We start from the raw sequence: 21,453 nt of genomic DNA, 5'->3' as shown, positions 1-21,453 counted from the left end.
TATAATTCTTGCTGTGCGTGTATTCACAGTATAGTATGACTCTTCTCTGCTTATTCTTGAGATGAGATCATCATGTCTATGGTGTTGGAGGAAATTGTTCTTCCATCCTGAGATGTCAGCAGCTGTGGAACCTCATCACATACGAGTATCATGTTTCATGCTTGAAGCTTCGAGCCATATTCATTAGTCTTCCCCCAACCCAGACAACATCTGTATGAACTTTACCTTGTTTTTGTCATTTGATAAAAACTGTCTCCAGTGTGAAGGGTTTTTTTCGCCTCCTTTGATAATGAGTTTGCTCACAAAGTCTTCCCTGTTTCTTCTGTTCCATAGATATTAGAGATGGTGACAACACCAATCATGGACTTTGTGACAGCTTTCATCAAAACTATTTGGTACATCCTTGTGAAAAACCAGGCATTGCCATCATATACAATACAGATAACATGTAGGTAGTCTGACTGCATCCTCCCACTCCTTACGCAAGTAGTGAAATTCTTTGTTGTTGTTATTGCAAGAAATCCATCTGACGCTCCCGTGCTGTATGAGATTGGTGTGAGGGGATGTGACATGAGCTTCAGTTCACTGGTCCCCAGCTGTATCTATCAGAAACCCAAACTTCATAGCTGAATATGTGGTATTTATTTATTTTTTTTAATGGATGTCCTTACAGAAATTTTGCAGACCACTGCCATACTGACTGACTCCATTAACCTTATGTTTGCCGCTAATCACAGGGAAAACATTCTTTGGAACTTTTTTATTTACACTTGTAAATAATAAATACAGAAACCACTTTGGTAACAAGTGTCTAAGTGCAACTTCTACTTTCTGTGCACTATATTTTATTTCAATCAATCAATTCAATCAATTTTTTTATATAGCGCCAAATCACAACAAACAGTTGCCCCAAGGCGCTTTATATTGTAAGGCAAGGCCATACAATAATTATGTAAAACCCCAACGGTCAAAACGACCCCCTGTGAGCAAGCACTTGGCTACAGTGGGAAGGAAAAACTCCCTTTTAACAGGAAGAAACCTCCAGCAGAACCAGGCTCAGGGAGGGGCAGTCTTCTGCTGGGACTGGTTGGGGCTGAGGGAGAGAACCAGGAAAAAGACATGCTGTGGAGGGGAGCAGAGATCGATCACTAATGATTAAATGCAGAGTGGTGCATACAGAGCAAAAAGAGAAAGAAACAGTGCATCATGGGAACCCCCCAGCAGTCTACGTCTATAGCAGCATAACTAAGGGATGGTTCAGGGTCACCTGATCCAGCCCTAACTATAAGCTTTAGCAAAAAGGAAAGTTTTAAGCCTAATCTTAAAAGTAGAGAGGGTGTCTGTCTCCCTGATCTGAATTGGGAGCTGGTTCCACAGGAGAGGAGCCTGAAAGCTGAAGGCTCTGCCTCCCATTCTACTCTTACAAACCCTAGGAACTACAAGTAAGCCTGCAGTCTGAGAGCGAAGCGCTCTATTGGGGTGATATGGTACTACGAGGTCCCTAAGATAAGATGGGACCTGATTATTCAAAACCTTATAAGTAAGAAGAAGAATTTTAAATTCTATTCTAGAATTAACAGGAAGCCAATGAAGAGAGGCCAATATGGGTGAGATATGCTCTCTCCTTCTAGTCCCCGTCAGTACTCTAGCTGCAGCATTTTGAATTAACTGAAGGCTTTTTAGGGAACTTTTAGGACAACCTGATAATAATGAATTACAATAGTCCAGCCTAGAGGAAATAAATGCATGAATTAGTTTTTCAGCATCACTCTGAGACAAGACCTTTCTGATTTTAGAGATATTGCATAAATGCAAAAAAGCAGTCCTACATATTTGTTTAATATGCGCTTTGAATGACATATCCTGATCAAAAATGACTCCAAGATTTCTCACAGTATTACTAGAGGTCAGGGTAATGCCATCCAGAGTAAGGATCTGGTTAGACACCATGTTTCTAAGATTTGTGGGGCCAAGTACAATAACTTCAGTTTTATCTGAGTTTAAAAGCAGGAAATTAGAGGTCATCCATGTCTTTATGTCTGTAAGACAATCCTGCAGTTTAGCTAATTGGTGTGTGTCCTCTGGCTTCATGGATAGATAAAGCTGGGTATCATCTGCGTAACAATGAAAATTTAAGCAATACCGTCTAATAATACTGCCTAAGGGAAGCATGTATAAAGTGAATAAAATTGTTCCTAGCACAGAACCTTGTGGAACTCCATAATTAACTTTAGTCTGTGAAGAAGATTCCCCATTTACATGAACAAATTGTAATCTATTAGACAAATATGATTCAAACCACCGCAGCGCAGTGCCTTTAATACCTATGGCATGCTCTAATCTCTGTAATAAAATTTTATGGTCAACAGTATCAAAAGCAGCACTGAGGTCTAACAGAACAAGCACAGAGATGAGTCCACTGTCCGAGGCCATAAGAAGATCATTTGTAACCTTCACTAATGCTGTTTCTGTACTATGATGAATTCTAAAACCTGACTGAAACTCTTCAAATAGACCATTCCTCTGCAGATGATCAGTTAGCTGTTTTACAACTACCCTTTCAAGAATTTTTGAGAGAAAAGGAAGGTTGGAGATTGGCCTATAATTAGCTAAGATAGCTGGGTCAAGTGATGACTTTTTAAGTAATGGTTTAATTACTGCCACCTTAAAAGCCTGTGGTACATAGCCAACTAACAAAGATAGATTGATCATATTTAAGATCGAAGCATTAAATAATGGTAGGGCTTCCTTGAGCAGCCTGGTAGGAATGGGGTCTAATAAACATGTTGATGGTTTGGATGAAGTAACTAATGAAAATAACTCAGACAGAACAATCGGAGAGAAAGAGTCTAACCAAATACCGGCATCACTGAAAGCAGCCAAAGATAACGATACGTCTTTGGGATGGTTATGAGTAATTTTTTCTCTAATAGTTAAAATTTTGTTAGCAAAGAAAGTCATGAAGTCATTACTAGTTAAAGTTAATGGAATACTCAGCTCAATAGAGCTCTGACTCTTTGTCAGCCTGGCTACAGTGCTGAAAAGAAACCTGGGGTTGTTCTTATTTTCTTCAATTAGTGATGAGTAGAAAGATGTCCTAGCTTTACGGAGGGCTTTTTTTATAGAGCAACAGACTCTTTTTCCAGGCTAAGTGAAGATCTTCTAAATTAGTGAGACGCCATTTCCTCTCCAACTTACGGGTCATCTGCTTTAAGCTACGAGTTTGTGAGTTATACCACGGAGTCAGACACTTCTGATTTAAAGCTCTCTTTTTCAGAGGAGCTACAGCATCCAAAGTTGTCTTCAATGAGGATGTAAAACTATTGACGAGATACTCTATCTCCCTTACAGAGTTTAGGTAGCTACTCTGCACTGTGTTGGTATATGGCATTAGAGAACATAAAGAAGGAATCATATCCTTAAACCTAGTTACAGCGCTTTCTGAAAGACTTCTAGTGTAATGAAACTTATTCCCCACTGCTGGGTAGTCCATCAGAGTAAATGTAAATGTTATTAAGAAATGATCAGACAGAAGGGAGTTTTCAGGGAATACTGTTAAGTCTTCTATTTCCATACCATAAGTCAGAACAAGATCTAAGATATGATTAAAGTGGTGGGTGGACTCATTTACTTTTTGAGCAAAGCCAATAGAGTCTAATAATAGATTAAATGCAGTGTTGAGGCTGTCATTCTCAGCATCTGTGTGGATGTTAAAATCGCCCACTATAATTATCTTATCTGAGCTAAGCACTAAGTCAGACAAAAGGTCTGAAAATTCACAGAGAAACTCACAGTAACGACCAGGTGGACGATAGATAATAACAAATAAAACTGGTTTTTGGGACTTCCAATTTGGATGGACAAGACTAAGAGACAAGCTTTCAAATGAATTAAAGCTCTGTCTGGGTTTTTTGATTAATTAATAAGCTGGAATGGAAGATTGCTGCTAATCCTCCACCCCGGCCCGTGCTACGAGCATTCTGACAGTTAGTGTGACTCGGGGGTGTTGACTCATTTAAACTAACATATTCATCCTGCTGTAACCAGGTTTCTGTTAGGCAGAATAAATCAATATGTTGATCAATTATTATATCATTTACCAACAGGGACTTAGAAGAGAGAGACCTAATGTTTAATAGACCACATTTAACTGTTTTAGTCTGTGGTGCAGTTGAAGGTGCTATATTATTTTTTCTTTTTGAATTTTTATGCTTAAATAGATTTTTGCTGGTTATTGGTAGTCTGGGAGCAGGCACCGTCTCTACGGGGATGGGGTAATGAGGGGATGGCAGGGGGAGAGAAGCTGCAGAGAGGTGTGTAAGACTACAACTCTGCTTCCTGGTCCCAACCCTGGATAGTCACGGTTTGGAGGATTTAAGAAAATTGGCCAGATTTCTAGAAATGAGAGCTGCTCCATCCAAAGTGGGATGGATGCTGTCTCTCCTAACAAGACCAGGTTTTCCCCAGAAGCTTTGCCAATTATCTATGAAGCCCACCTCATTTTTTGGACACCACTCAGACAGCCAGCAATTCAAGGAGAACATGCGGCTAAACATGTCACTCCCGGTCCGATTGGGGAGGGGCCCAGAGAAAACTACAGAGTCCGACATTGTTTTTGCAAAGTTACACACCGATTTAATGTTAATTTTAGTGACCTCCAATTGGCGTAACCGGGTGTCATTACTGCCGACGTGAATTACAATCTTGCCAAATTTATGCTTAGCCTTAGCCAGCAGTTTCAAATTTCCTTCAATGTCGCCTGCTCTGGCCCCCGGAAGACAATTGACTATGGTTGCTGGTGTCGCTAACTTCACATTTCTCAAAACAGAGTCGCCAATAACCAGAGTTTGATCCTCGGCGGGTGTGTCGTCGAGTGGGGAAAAACGGTTAGAGATGTGAACGGGTTGGCGGTGTACACGGGGCTTCTGTTTAGGGCTATGCTTCCTCCTCACAGTCACCCAGTCGGCCTGCTTTCCCGGCTGCTCGGGATCTGCCAGGGGGTAACTAACGGCGGCTAAGCTACCTTGGTCCACACCGACTACAGGGGCCTGGCTAGCTGTAGAATTTTCCACGGTGCGGAGCCGAGTCTCCAATTCGCCCAGCCTGGCCTCCAAAGCTACGAATAAGCTACACTTATTACAAGTACCGTTACTGCTAAAGGAGGCCGAGGAATAACTAAACATTTCACACCCAGAGCAGAAAAGTGCGGGAGAGACAGGAGAAGCCGCCATGCTAAATCGGCTAAGAGCTAGTAGCTACGCTAAGCTAGCGGATTCCTAAAAACACGCAAAGTGAATAATGTGTAAATAATTTAGAGGTGATTCAGCAGAAGGAGTGCTTTAGTTAAGGCACGTAAAGATTACACTGGGAAACAAATCGTAATCTAGATAACTAGATCAATCTAACTGCGCAGATTAAACAGCTAACAGATACAGAAAAACACCGCTGTGCTCCGGAACAGGAAGTGATACAATACCGCAGTGAGAGCCAACCACCAGTAGAGGCCAATTTAGTGGAAAACCTAACAATCCTGGACTTTTAAGTAAGTCCTTTATAGGTTATGAGGCCCACTGGTAATGAAGTGACTTCCCCTGGATGGAATTCCAGTCGGATGCAGGTTACTTCCCCAGCTCAGGCCAGTACCCCTTTACATCTGGGTGGAGTGGGACAGTGCAGATGAAATGTCTTGTTCAGTGACGCGACAAGGTCGCAAAACAAGTCCACATATCAGTAGCACAACTCCTGATCCCACTGAGCTACAAAAAAGGGCATTGTATCAAAACTATGTCCCTTGAGCTGCTCCCTTGTTTTTTTCACTCGGGGTCGCCACAGCAAATCTGATGTGGATTTGCATGTTGAATTAAAACAAGTTTTACACCACGCAGCTCCACATTACATGGAGAAATGTGGCAGGGGTGGGCTTTGAACCGGGAACCTTCCGCACTGAAACCAAGCACACTAACCAACTGGCCACCACCTGTGCCTAACAAAAAAGTGCATTGTATATTGTTACAAAAAAGCCAATTTAAAATGAGCAAACTAAATAATATATACCTGAATGATTAGAGATTAGTGTTCTGAAGGCAAAGTACTGCAATCAGTGCAATCTTTTTGCTGTTATTTCAGACTAGAACGGGCAAGGGAAATACTGAAATGATCCCCTGTAAGCTTACATATTGCACAATTTTAGAATTACAAACATGAATAACATTCATGAAAGCAGAGAAAATATAAATAAAATAGGAAAAAATGTCAGTTTCATGTTGGTAACACTCGCAGGAGTAATGTTACTTTGTATCCCATTAGCTATATCTGACATCATTGTGCACAAGAATATTAAAGAAACATTTCTTGAGGAGTAACTATTACACAGCTTTCATGTGGGGTATAAAAACTGTAAAATGAATTAAAACTGGGACTCTGACAGATCACTTTTGACTGGATGTTGCATGCTAGCGGACATTTTTTTTTTTTTTTTTTAGGGTACACCAAAGTATTTAGCTAAAAGTAGTATCATCCCAAAATCTGAAATCTGGTTGAATGTTGTGTACGGCATTTCAAAAAAAAAAAAGAAAAAGTAAATAAATAAAAAAACAACTTCTGATTTTGGGGGATTGTTGCTCATGGACCATATGTGGCTGGTGGTCTACCACCTACAGAAACACTACCTTAAATGCTAATCCAGCTGTAGCATGTATGCGCTCTAGACAAATGTTTTACACAAAATTTTCTAATTGTATCATCCACAACAAAACAAACTACTCTCATTATGATTTTTCCCAGATGAAAGCTGACAATATCTCACTCAGATGCACACTAACCCACACTGTGATTCATTCTGATCTGTTGTGTTTCTCTCTTCCTGCTTATCATGCTCTCTAGCTATGAAGATAATAAACGTTTTATCAAGTAAGGACACGTGGCCAGACGTCTCCTCTCCGGCTTGTAGTTTTTTTCTGCATTTATTCTTTATTTATTTCACTCCTGTTTTTTTTTTTTTTTCCCCACCTACTGGGTCAACGTCTTTCAAACTGCAGCTTCAGAGCTCCCCACCCGCCCTCCATGCGACCGATCACTTCCTCTATGCCCTTCATCATGAAATGCGCTCCTGCTGTCATCGTTCTTGTGTGTTTGAGCATTGAGTTGTGACCGCTGCCAGTGTCTGAAGGCTCCGAAGGACCTTCACACACAAAGCAGGAAATCTTCTTCCTAGAACTCTTGCCGCAAACTTTATATTTAGACTTGTAAAAATTTGTGCATTTTTCCCCTATGTTTAATCCTCCCACAAAATGGTATTTTGAGAAAATCCTGACAAGGTTTGCTTCAGTTTTCATTTGCATTGGCGGTTAAGAGCATATACTTACTTGGGGGGGTGGCTGGGAACTGGGGTCCTGCACTGGACTATGTGCCTGTAGGCCACATTGTTTGGAAAAATACATTTAAATAGAGCTAAATGTCAACACGTCTTATGTGATCATGAGGTCAAACTGTAAAGTATTGGCCAAATTAGTATTCAGCAGCCAAGCCATGGGATTTCTACCTGCCTTTAAAACTGGCTCATTAGTTTTACTCATAGACGTAGCAATGCATTGATCACTAACTTTTATAGTTTGCTATTATTAGGCGCTTATGTTTGCTACCATTTTATGATACTTTCTTAGTGCAACTTAAAAGTTTGTGAAATGCATTTGAAACAGTGTGCAGCTGTATATTTAATTTTGTGTTTAACCAAATTGCATTCCTACATTTTCCAGACTAAAGCTGGAACAGATTTAGAGAAAATGTTTTGATTCCTCTCCAAGTACCATATAGAGTTCACCAAACACAGGTTTGGTGGAAGCAGTCAATGCAAGTGTCACTGTCAAGGCCCAATCCCTCAGGGCCTAGGCCAAGTCCAAGGCCTGGTCCAAAGCTTTTTTTAAGGCCAAGTCTTGAAACCTCAAAGGTAAGGCATAAATAAGGAGGGTGTGTGTGAAAAAAAGAACATGGATCCTACAAAGATGGAGGTTCAACCCCATTAAAACATACAAAAAAATCTACTTTTATATTCAAAATGTTATATTCAAAACATCATTTAAACAGTAGTTGCTTCCAATACGAGTAGTATTCTGTTTTGTTGTTGATTTTGTTTGAAAATATGAAAATTCCATATGCCTCAAAAATGCCTTTACTTCTCTTGAGATGACAAAGCCTTTGAACACTCAAGGCCATGGCCTGGAAATAAATGGGCCTGAAGGTGCCTTAAGGCCAAGGCCTAGCATCAAGGCACTACAACTCTGGTCCACGCATGACTCTAGTGGGAATTGGGGGTTGTGATTGAAGTGGGCAGGATCAATAAATATTCACTGTTATTCTCAGACTACAGAACCTTGTTCATGCTGGATTTTTCTTCTGTTCCTCTTTGTTTTTGTATTTAATTAGATCTTGGGTCATGGGTGCCTTTGCTTTGCTGTGTCTGCTGGGTCTCACGTGGTCCTTCGGCCTCTTCTTCATCAACGAGGCATCGATTGTCATGGCATACCTCTTCACTATATTCAACACCTTCCAAGGAATGTTTATCTTCATCTTCCACTGCCTTCTCCAGAAAAAAGTAAGTCAGATGTCATTTGTACCACTCCGTCAAAGACAACGATTTCCTATTCAGCATGAAAAGCCTTTGAATTAGATAGTCAAGGGCAGACCTGTGCATCAGTGTGGAGAATTCACAGAACACTGTGTGCTGATATAAAGAGCAAACGGTGACATGCCAGATGTTCTTGGCTAAGTCATATGTAAAGTCAACACTGTACATAAACACAGGGCTGTTTGCTCACGCAGGTCCGCAAAGAGTACAGCAAGTGCTTCCGCCACACGTACTGCTGTGGAGGATTGCCGACTGAAAGTTCACACGGCTCTGCAAAGACTTCCACCACACGGACAAGTGCACGCTATTCCTCTGGTACACAGGTAAACAATCAAAGGCTTGTTCGGTGTCAGACGAGACAACAGAATCTTCTGCACAAGCGCAGTGCTCGATTACATTGTTAAAATAATTGAAATAATTTCTCATTGCAATGCACTGTCATCAGCAGCATCACAAGGCATTGCACACAAATATGCACATCATGCATTTTGGCTTTAATGGTAGATCAGGTGACACTGTATTTGTCAAGCAGCATCTGCTGCACTGCATGAGGATGTTGTTTTTGTTCTGCCCTCTATGAGCACTTCAGTTAATCTTTTTGCTTACTAAAGTCATGTGCATTGAGGATGAATACTGCACAGTTTAAAGTGCACTGCAAACACAGTATACCATAGGGACAGCAAAAAGTAGAAAAAGCATCTGGATTGTACATTTGTAACCAAAGTGGATATATTATGTCTCTTGTTATAGGGCTTGTTGCTGTATAGGCTTCTTGTTGGCCCTGGACTGCTGTTGTTTTGACATCATGGAGCTAAGCTTCATATTTCTAATGTCACAACTGAAGGTTAACAGCTGGGTAGCACTTTGCAAACAAAAGATTTCAACAAGGCACAAATATTAATTGTTCCAGCGAGCCGGCTATTACCTGAATAATATACTATTTTCCTTTTAAAAAGAATGCATTTGTACTATCAACTGTAGGCTTGTTTGAAAACTGACTGCATGCTATACAATGACCAGACTCAAAAACAATTTGCATGCAGTGCTCAAGTACATGCGGTGCGTATAGAAGTACCAATGCTAAACCATTTACTTTGTGCAAAAATGTTAGATTTACAGTATCCATGAGGCATGGGGCTACTGTAGTGTGAGACTATAGGTGCACTGACATGAGCATGCCTGTGACTCACGCAATAGTACGAATGTTGTCGTGACAATCCCACCCGCTGTGCCATGTGCTCTGCACTGGACGTTGCGTATATAAAATAATTATTTTGTGGCGGATTAATCATTTTTTTTCTGCAAATTGGCTGTTGAAAATGGCTCTAATCACATGCTGAATCACAGAGGAGGCTGCACCCAGAGCCGTTTGCGCGCGCGCACACCCAACAAGCTGCAGAAAGCATTTTGAGCCGTCTAAAAAGGTAATTGTCATGTTTACATTATCATGGTTTGATAAAACAGTTGTGTGTTCTTTCCTTCTTGTGTGCAGTTGTTAAAGTATGTTTATAACATATTTAACTTCTTGTTATAATCATTCAGACGAGTTGCACTCTGATGTGATCCGCTGACGTCACCACTCGCTCTGTTCACTTTTTCTTTACTCCACTTGACAAGCTGCATATCGTGTTGGAGATTAGATTGTGCCACATAGCACGACATTTGTGCATGAAAGATTTTTTGAACATTTCAAAATTCTCTGTGCGCAATAGCACGCACTGACGCCCCTCTGGCGTCCTGTCTGCACCCGTTAAAGACGGGTTTACTCTCCAGCATGACACAGGTCGTGCTAGTGCGTGAATCAAAGTCATGCTCATGTCAGTGGGCCTTATCAAGCAATCAGACTGGTAGCTGGTACTAGACAGTCTGTATTTTCTTAGTCCACCCAGCTGTAAAAAGTACATTAATCTTTGCTGGAGAAGTAAATGTGAGGCATCATTGGAAAAGCATTATAGAAATGCAGTCTCTACTCTTCTTCATCTTCTGCTTCATGACAACAGCCTGGTTTTGGATCCACTTTAATTTTGTTCTGGCAGAACCTTGCATGAGAAGCTAACAAAATAGCGTGGTCAGTGGTCAACAGCATGTAAAGAGCACGTGATCGGGTGACGACGTGGATTCGCATGTCAAGGTCATTCAAGGTTGAGCTCGACCTCAACTGTTTGCTACTTGGATGAACATATATTTCCTTCCTGTGATGAATCCAGGACTGCACTGACTTTAAAATGAGTTGAAATTCTCGTTGACAGAATGCCAGTGTGATTGTAAACCTGCCTCGCTCCAGTGTGCGAGCAGATGAAGAGCGATAACATCTGTAGCATGAACAAACTGATGGTCAGTGATCTGAAAAGTGAGTTGGCGAGTTTAACGTCCTAACGAGTGCCCCTTGTTGACCCAACAGAGTCGTATCAGGAGAATGTGGAACGACACCGTAAGAAAGCAATCCGAGTCGTCCTTTATCTCAGGTGACATCAACAGCACCTCCACCCTAAATCAAGGTCAGTGCACACTTCATTTCACCTCACGTGCACAGATATGCACACATACCCTCATCCAGCAAATAAATAAATAAATAAAAATACCTTCAGCTCCCATTAATTTCACACCACCATTAAAGGGTCTTACTCTAGTAATGATGATAAATGCTTTCTGCTTGAAAAGACAAAGCGTAGTGAAAGAAAACAGGTTGTGGAGTCCAAAAATCCCTTCAGAAACACTGATGTCAGTCACAAATTCAGATGAGGCTCAGACTTTTTTTTTTATTTAAGTACTGGCAAATTTCATAGCAAAGCTCAGGGAAACATTGACCAAATAGAAATCAGTGAAAATCTATATCTCAGTTGTTTTTTAGTGTTTTTTTTTTTTTAAAGAATCCTTGTAGTTTGTGTGCTTGAACAAGCACAGAAGATAATGTTTATTGACTGGCACACAAGGTGACCTGTGTTACTTTACAATGGGATTTATGGGGCAGAGAGGGGAAAAAAGCTGTCATTTATTATTTAGTTTGAGCACAAATATGATGATGAGAAGATGATGTTAAACTCCAGCTGACCCTTATCGCTTAGTGGGTTCGGCTTTCTGCTCCAGCTGAAACGCCTTTCAAAGCATGCGAGGGGAAGAGGCTTTGCACTGAGCAAGTTTAACTTCCTCCTCGCCTTTATTCCACCGCCGCCGCTCTATGTTGCGACACGGCAGATGACACTTGACACAAGTATTAAGTGAGTCTGGAAATATATCTTTAAAATATACTGCACATAGGATAATGTGCTAAAAAGGCAAAATTGTAAAAAAAATAAAATAAAAAAAAAATACTCAATTTAACAGCATTATTAAATATTATTTGAATATTTTGATGTTTTTTAGGGTGAGGGGTTTATTATTACAATTCAACTCATACAGCGTTTTGAAGGATTTTTGCTCAGAGTAATAGGATGTGACATGAGATGACAGGATGCAATAATGAGCACAGTTAGCTGGTAATTGCTTTCTCACCGAGACACAAAAACTGAAATTTGTTTTAAAAACGATGCTACCTACAGTTTGCCATAATGTGATGGAGGCAAGCTGCAGGCACAAGCTTCTCTTACCTTATTCTGCATCTTACTTGAAAATAAATGCTTTTTTTTCAGGTTTTCACTGAAGCTCTGAGTGACAGAGCGCTGTTGTGTAAAGTTTTAAGAGATCTAGTCTTGCCCAACAAGTTTAAAACTAAAAAATGTTTTAATTCCCTCCTCATAAAAATCTATATTATTTATAAATAAATATAAAGAATTAAATCATGCAACCACGTTTCACATTAAAATAATGAATTATTTTCAGTGATAAAAGTGCCTATTTTTGTGATGTCATGTACTGGTTGTTGCAACCACTATATTGTAATAACTGCCACCATTGGAATGACTATCACTGAAATAATTGTAATTGTTTGTAAATTTTTTAATTTAAATTGTAATAAATGACACAGTTGATATCACAAAGATAATTGCCAACTATAAAATATTACAAATACAACAAACTGTTTTTTTATAGTTTGCAGGAAACCATCTAAAAACAATAGCAGGTGTATGCGCAGCTAGCTCAGCCACTGTCGTAATAAATGCTAGTAATAGCATTAAATGCCTTTTCTATGAATATTCTTAGTATGATAACCATTACTTTCCCGCTAATTTTTACAATAGCAGGTCCAAATGCTCCTCTTCTTTGGATTACAAAAGTGGTAACATTTTATTGGCCCACCCTGTATGTATATATTTAATTTAGGATTTTTGTGTTTTGTTGTTGTGTAATTTTTATCATTGGCATTTACTCTTTTATTACAGGAGTTTATTTTGTTTAGTGCTTTGATTCCTGGGAAAGCCATATATAAATAGTTACTATAATAATAATAATTATTATTATTATTAATAACTAATGCATGGTTTTTCAGCATATTAGTCACACCAGAATATAAGAAAAGTTAATATAACATCAACTTTATTTATCCTGAAGGGAATTATTTTGCTATAGTACCGAAACAGGAAACATTTTTTTCTTTGCAATAAGTACAACAAATTTATGCGAAATGACTGAAAGATATTTGCATGAGATGCTCAACAATATTGCACAGTTGCAGGACTTCTCAAACAATCAAAAAAATCCCCTCAAAAAACTAAACCAAAAACGCAACCAAACTGCAACATGTACTCCATTACTCATGGATTCCAACATTTATTATAATAAGTTGAATTGTAAATTGAATATTACTGTTAATGTCTTGGTTGACCCAAAGTCAAACATGGAACAACGTTGGATCAGCATGTTTTTACCAGCAGGGATAGTGGTTGCAACAACTGATTGACTAACTACATAGAAATCTTTAAAATGTTTAGTACTTTTTGTATTTGCTTTGTAAATGTAGTTTTTGAATTGATAACTGATATAGTTGCAGAAATCTCACATTTAATCATTGTGAGAATTGGAATAATTGGACATTTCAGATTTTGCTTTCTTACTGTTAAAGGGGGAAAACATAAAACATTTTTTTTTTCTAAAACTAACACCGGATTCGCTGCACCAGACAAACGCCTCTTGGAATTCCTGCTATGAAATTGTTCTTTTATTTCTTTTCTCACTGAAAGTCTTTGAGCACCAAACTTACCCACTCCTATTTTGTGTTGCCACTCCAGGAATGACCGGGAATTATCTACTAACAAATCCTCTTCTCCGACCTCAAGGCACTAACAACCCGTATAACACCCTGCTGGCTGAGACAGTCGTATGTAACACTCCCACGGCGCCAGTGTTTAACTCTCCAGGTGTGCTTACTGAACACTGTCACCTGCACTCGGTCTGTTCTTTTCTCTCCTCTCTGTCACTCTTTTGTCTTTTTCGGGTTGTGTGCACCTTATCAAAAACAGTATCACCTTTCCTTCGGAATAATTTTTTCCCAAATCAAAAACACGTGTGCGTCATATGTAGAGTGATGCTTTTATTTTTTGTGCTTCATCATGATCCGCCCTCTCAAATTTCACCATATTTGCACCAGAAAGGTACATAATGATTAAGATGGGAACAGGATACTGCGTGTTCTGCCATAAGACAAAGTAAACAGCGGTGCAGGCACAAAGCTGTAGTTTAAACTGCAGCATTATTAAGATTTATGCACCTGAATTAATCAGGTGACTTGTTACTTTTGTGTGTTTTTGAGGGAGCTCTCCTCTTAGAACTTGGGTTGGCTGCAAGCAAGATCACTATTGCTTAACACAGATCGACTTAAAACACATTTTGCATGACACTGTTTTTAATTAAAATGTTAATCCGTAATGATGATTTGAGACTCTTCCCCATTGTGTGTGTTGAAACTGAATCGGCATCTTGTGTCATGTTTTGTGCTTTTCCCCTTTGCTTTCCTCTAGTGACCTACAGAGAGACAAGTATGGGAGTAAAACTTAACTTTGCCTATCAAATGTAAATTTTTTTCAGCATGCTTATTAAAAACAACCCAAACCCTGGCACAATCACTGGTTCACTTTAGGCCATTCACACACACTCAGTGAGCAAGTGGTTCACAAAGTTGTCTGTCCAAATTCTTATCTCAAAACAGAAAAAAAAACAAAAAACAAAAAGCCATTTTTGTGAGATTTCTGCAACCGTTTGTCTTGTATTTTTACAAACTCATCTTTCTCTGCTTCTCTCTCTTCTGCTTTTGTTAGATTTTTTATTATTTAACAATAAAAAATGTCCTGCTTTCATGCTGGCATAAAGGAGCATTAATTTGAAAAGGGTTTCTTTTTTGTGGGATTTTTTTTATTATTATTTCCTGGCATTCAGCAGAGTCAGCAAATAGTAGAATTACGCTCGTACCATTCCAGACGACACTCATCTGGTCGCCAGATTTATTTCTTTTTTGTCTGAACACATGTCAAGTTATGGCAGCAACTTCTTAATTTCCAGCTCCTCTTTTTGTTTTGTTTTTTTGTTTTTTTTGACGGTGACAAACTTTGCGGTAAATCCTCCCCATTAGACCTCATGATCTCCTTCAAGGAGTTAATGTTTTCACTGCTGTTTGTCTGACTTTTAGCAAGATTACGCAAAAACTACCAAACAAATTTTCTTGAAACTTGATGAAAGAGTGGGGTATGGATTTAAGGTGGCAGAATGGTAAGTGGACTGCCTTTACATAGCACTTTTCCATCTACATCAGAAGCTCATAGTGCTTTACAATGATGCCCCATATTCACATACCGATGTTAGGGTACTGTCATGCAAGGTACTCACTACACACCAGGAGCAACTTGGGGATTAAGGACCTTCCTCTTTTCCGGTCTGGCTGGGTTTTGAACAAAGGATCCTCTGGTCTGAAGGCAACACTTAACCACTAGATCATCACCTCCCAGATCCAGGATTTACATACATACATACATATATATATATATATATATATATATATATATATATATATATATATATATATATATATATATATATATATATATATATATATGTATACAGTGGTCCCTCATTTATCGCGGGAGTTACGTTCTAAAAATAGCCCGCAATAGGCGAAATCCGCGAAGTAGTCAGCATTACTTTTTGCAATTATTATAGACGTTTTAAGGCTGTAAAACCCCTCACTACACACTTTATACACTTTTCTCAAACAGCCATTAACATTTTCTCACTTTTCTCTCGTGTGTAAACACTCTGAAAGTTCAAACCTTAGTAGAAAAATAAGACCAACCTGTTTTCAGGCCCAAACATTTGTTTGAGAAATAAAAATAGAACGTTTTCCTATAAATAATTATGATGGCTTTTAGAACTAACAAATTTAATTTTAACAATCAACCTACGAGGTTGGACACATAAGAAATTATTAATAGTGACTGACCAGTATTTCACAGTTCCTCTGACCGCGCCTCTTCGTCCTGGTGCCGCTCCGCTGTCGCATCTTTTTCCACTATTTACATTATTGCTTGAGAAATCAATCAATCAATTTTTTTATATAGCGCCAAATCACAACAAACAGTTGCCCCAAGGCACTTTATATTGTAAGGCAAGGCCATACAATAATTATGTAAAACCCCAACGGTCAAAACGACCCCCTGTGAGCAAGCACTTGGCTACAGTGGGAAGGAAAAACTCCCTTTTAACTTCCCTTTTCTCTTATTCTTTTGAGAAAGAATAAGAGAAGAATACACAGATCTTTATGAAAAGTCAGGCATATGTAGAGTTCAAAATCTACATTATTTATTGAAAAGAATAGAAGAATGCACAGATTTGTATGAAAAAAAATCTTTTATATGTCAAATGCTAATATCTAGATGATCTCATGAGAAAAAAAATAAGAGAAGACTGCACAAATCTTCATGAAAGGGAGAATGCACAAATTTTAAATCATGCATATGTACAGTACTAATATTTACCTTATCTCTTGAGAAACAATAGAAAAATGGATAAAACGTTTTGTGGAAAAACAGGTTTATGTAGAGTGCTAAATCTACATTATCTCTTGTGAAGGAATAGGACAAGAATGCATTAATCTTTATTTTAAAACTGCTCATATTTACATTAGCTTTTGAGAAAGAAAAAACAAAAATGCACAGATCTTTGTGAAAAAGGGATATGCAGAGTGCTAATATTTACCTTATCTCTTGAGAAGCAATAGGAAAATACACAAATCTTTATGAGAAAACAAATCAGGCATATGCACTGTGCTAAAATGGCATTTTCCCTTGTGAAGGAATAGGAGACGAATGTATGAATCTTTATTTTATTTTATCCTGGATCTGCCCTTAATCTGATCCACTCCTAGAAAGTCCCTTCAGCTGCTCCCTTGTTTGCACTCGGGGTGCAAATCCGAGGTGGATTTGTATGTTGAATTGGCACAAGTTTTACGCCGGATGACCCAACCCCACATTACATGGAGAAATGTGCAGGGGTGGGGTTTGAACTGGGAACCTTCTGCATGGGAACCAAGTGTACTAACCAACTGGCCACCACCCCTGCTCCTTGGCCAAAGTTAATAATTTCTTCCCATACCTCTGGCCCATACCTCAATATTTCACCAAGTTTCATGATAATTTGTTATATAGTTTAGTGTAATCCCATTAAAATGTATCTCTATTAGTCACAGAGATAATGTGTGAAGTGTTCTCAAATATATTCGCTCCTCGAACACTCTCCATTATTTTCTTATAATTATTCTTCATGTCAAACAGAGTTGAAGCCCATTTTTCCCCCTTTATCTCCTCTTTGAATCAAAGTGCAGCTAACATTTATCCTTTTTGACGCTGCTTTCCGTGACCTCGGTGCTTTGAGAAATTCCAACCATGACTACATCTCACCTCTGCATCGGCCGCGTTTTTCAGCTCACAGCCGAGGTCTCGCTGGGAACTGTCACTGTGACGGATGCCAAGCACCGGCCTGTGGGCAAGCTCTGACCTTTGACTCACAAACCCAGAGTGCCACAGTCTACTGAGAAAAATCAAAAATGATTGAAAAATACATAAAAAAAAAAAAAATTCAAATGCAGAGAAAATAGTCTTGATTGCATTTAATTTCTGAAAGTAAAAGCTGTTTAATGCTTGTTTCTTTAATTTGCTGAACCCTTGCTCTTACTCAGTTGCAGTTGAGACTTTTTCCTTTATGTTTTTGTTGTGATTTTTTTCATGTTACAATAAATCATTTTACTTTCTTTTGTACATCAGCTGCTCTTAGACCAGATAGCCTGAGCAGGCAGACATGATGCGAGTTGTCTAAAGTGAGTCTTTTCACCGGTTGTGTGTGTGGTGATGGTGGAGTGCTGCTTGTGGGCGAGAACAAAGATGGCTGTCCCATGTTGATACGTGACCACTTTCCTTTTCTGTCCGCATCATCATCATCATCTTTTCCTCCATATCTGTCCCTTCCTTTCACTTTGGCACATCCGACCTATTAGTTGCTAGAAACCCTGTAAGTGTCGTAGCTTGCCCGTTTGTGGCTTCACACCTGTGGACGTCTACTTTTGCCCAGTGTGTTGTGATGTGACGACTGTCTCGGCTAATTTTCTTAATGTTGTTTGGGATCACTTTCATGCTTAGTCACCTTTGTGACACACTAAAAAAAAAGAAAAATGCACAACTTCTTGCTTATTTTGAAGCTAATTTGAAAGGGGCTAGTAATATCTTTAATATGTGAGAAAGTAAAATGATGCTGCATGCACACGGTATGCTTTCTATGTTAAAGATTGTGCCGAACTAACAGATTCAGGCATGGCTTTATTTGACTGATTCTCTATGTTAAACTGCATCCTAAACAGCATTAAAGTTATCCCCCCGCCCCACAACACACGTACTTTTTAATTTTTTAACAGTGACTAATGTCGAAACCCATCTTCCTCTCTTTCCAGGGCACTCACTGAACAACACGGTGAGGGATACAAGTGCAATGGATACACTACCGCTAAATGGTAACTTTAATAATAGCTACTCGCTCCGCAATGGGGACTTTGGAGACAGTGTGCAGGTAGTGGACTGCGGTCTCAGTCTGGACGATGCTGCCTTTGAGAAAATGATCATCTCTGAGCTAGTACACAACAACCTGCGTGCCTGTAACAAAAGCCACCACCAACAGCAGCAACAACAACAACAGCAGCAGCACCCCAGTTTACATCATCAACCCCACCACCAGCAGCCGCCGCCGCAGTACCACCACCACCATCACCACCACCACCACACGGAGCAGGCTCCACCAAAGGTGACTGCGGTAGGCGGCTGCAGCAGGGAAGGCGATGCTATCGTAGCTGACGCTTCATCGTTGGTGCACGTGGGCGACGCCGTCGGCCTCGAGCTGCATCATCAGCAGGAGCTGGAGGCGCCGCTCATCCCCCAGCGGACTCACTCACTTCTGTATGCACCACAGAAGAAGGTGAGAACCGACGGAGGAGTGGAAACCTTTATCAGCCAGCTGACAGCCACCAACCCCGATGACGGTCTGCAGTCCCCAAATAGAGACTCTTTGTACACTAGCATGCCGAATCTGACGGACTCTCCGTGCCTCGAGAGCAGCCCTGATGCGGTGGAGGATCTGTCCCCTTCCAAGAGGAGCGACAACGAGGATGTTTACTACAAAAGCATGCCTAACTTGGGGTCCACCCACCAGCTCCAAGCTTATTACCAGATAGGCCGAGGGAGCAGCGACAGTTACATTATTCCTATTACTAAAGAGGACTCAATTCCCGAAGGAGATGTGCGGGAAGGACAGATGCAGCTAGTGACAAGCCTTTAAATGTATTTAAATCTCCCCCGAACCTCTCTCTCCCCTTTTGCTGCCCCGTCCTCTTGGAGAACACATGAGTGAAGGGAAGTGTTTGTTTTATTTTTAGATCCAACAGCCCTCCGTCATGCATACCGCCCCCTCCGCCAGCTGCCCAACATTTTCTCACCTTTCTGGCAGACCAACAGACTTGGTGCAAAGTTTTAATGAGACTGTACATAAAATACAGAGTCAGATTTCAAATTTTAAGAGCCAACTATGTATTTAAATGTGCTGCTGCTGTTGAATAATTGAGAACAATTTAAGGTACGAATGACAAAACAGAAATAAAAACTCTTAGTGGCTGCATCAGACCAGCAATCTACCGGTCAAAAAGGTTGTACATACACTCCCCGACATCTTGATCAAAGCCTGTTTTTATTGTATACTAAACAATACCCCAGGACCAGGACTCCAACCCTGTTTGTAAAATATTCCTAATCAGACTGTTAGAAAAGGAATAGAATGTCCTGGTCGCTCTCCACCACCACCGTGAAGTTTGGATTGTATAACTACTAGCAATCAAGCTCCTGGCCTTATATTTTCTCAACTGTACATTTAAACTGTTGTCAAGGAAAATGGCTAAAATATATATTTTGTTGTATTGCTAGTGTAAAATAAAAATTCATTTGAGACAGTAAATATGAAGAAAACTTTTAATTGCAAAATTTAATGTTTGAAAGACTATTGTGTAGAAGATGCACATATGTTATACGGTGTGTTTATGGTTCCAACACTTCATTCATGGTAGTGCATTTGAACATAAAGGCTTACAAAAACAGTGATTACAAAGATGCATCATCATCTTTTTTCCCCCACTTGTAGACAGTGTTTTGTTTGTTTGTTTGTTGTTTTGCTTAATGAGTGGATAATGTCCATTCAAATATGTTCATTTGATTGATCCAAAGTGGCATTCATTTCGTAGAGTGGGGGTGCAGACACCCCGTTGAAGTGATTTATGCATTGCACAGTTTTTTTCCCTCCTTGGTGTATTTCTTAATGAAATAGATCCTTTTTTATATATAAATAAAATAAAATAGTTATGGCAGAGTAAGGGGCAAGCGCAAATGAAATGAAGCTGACTTTTGACAATAAAATTTCATCATAAATGTGGTTCTTCTGCCTGGATTTTGACATTTTATTTATTAAAAAACTTTCATAAAATAAATGGGAAATGTGTGAATATTTTCCAGCACTGTATACATGCTGTACTGTAGCTCTTTTTTTTTCTTTTTTTGTAAAGGGTGGGTGGGGGGGAGTTCATCACTTAAGACTGATGTAAAGTTCAACACTTGTTTAACAAATTAAATAAATGTGAGATTTTTTGACAAATGCTAGTTGCTTTTTAATTTTTTGTACTATTTTCGGAATCAGTTTTAATTATTTTGCTATGAACAAAACACAATTTTTACTCAGGCTCTAAGTACATCCCCAGCACCTTTTTAATTTGGTGATTTTTTTTTTTAAACAAAGTGATTTATTGTTCTGATTTCATTTTTCTTCAATCACTGCAGAATAGAAGGAGCTCATTTCACCGTGTGTGTGTTTAGCGAAGCCAAATCTTTCCATGTGATTCAAAGATGAGAAACTCAGGTAGGAAAATTGCTTATTGTAAATGTTCCTCTGTGTGGTTGTAACACTAATAAAGGTTCAGAAATGATACCAGTTCACAGCATTGTCCACTTAGTACATCACTGAATGAGAACACCTTCCGGCACCGTTAAAAAGCCCTGCAGAAACCTCGTTGGCTTTAATGGTGTCTGAACCTAACAAAGGGTCAGTGTTCCACTTGACTGCTGCTTTAAAAATATATTATACATGAAGTGCCACAGTATATGACATATTTGCTTTAATTAACGTCCGCACTTGATGAAGCCTACAGTCAGACTGTGCACCATTTAGACTTCATGTAAGTTTATGAAGTGTATTAATGTAGTGCCAGTTGATGCAGAGTGATTGGTCTCAGCAGGTGACCTGGAAATTGCACTATTTACCATTTGGCATTGTCGGAAATGACTCACAATTTAAAACACACACACACACACACACACTTTGTCAGT

At 39.4% G+C, this 21,453-nt stretch overlaps 1 protein-coding gene across 1 annotated transcript in view; it reads left to right on the top strand.

Annotated features, from left to right (window-relative positions):
- adgrl2a (adhesion G protein-coupled receptor L2a) overlaps positions 1–20,016 on the top strand; it is a 323,047-nt gene extending 303,031 nt beyond the window's left edge. Inside the window, 6 exon segments of the mRNA XM_034179941.1 lie at positions 8,422–8,590; positions 8,818–8,946; positions 11,025–11,121; positions 13,789–13,917; positions 14,518–14,535; positions 18,489–20,016. Coding sequence (XP_034035832.1) covers positions 8,422–8,590; positions 8,818–8,946; positions 11,025–11,121; positions 13,789–13,917; positions 14,518–14,535; positions 18,489–19,366 — 1,420 coding nt within the window. The 3' untranslated portion in view covers positions 19,367–20,016.
- Positions 20,017–21,453: the final 1,437 nt, after the last annotated feature.

This window comes from Thalassophryne amazonica, chromosome 10, assembly GCF_902500255.1.
Source record: "Thalassophryne amazonica chromosome 10, fThaAma1.1, whole genome shotgun sequence".
NCBI classification, from domain to species: Eukaryota; Metazoa; Chordata; class Actinopteri; order Batrachoidiformes; family Batrachoididae; genus Thalassophryne; species Thalassophryne amazonica.
Note: the sequence above shows the minus strand (reverse complement) of the source record. Positions and strands in the feature narration are given on the sequence as shown.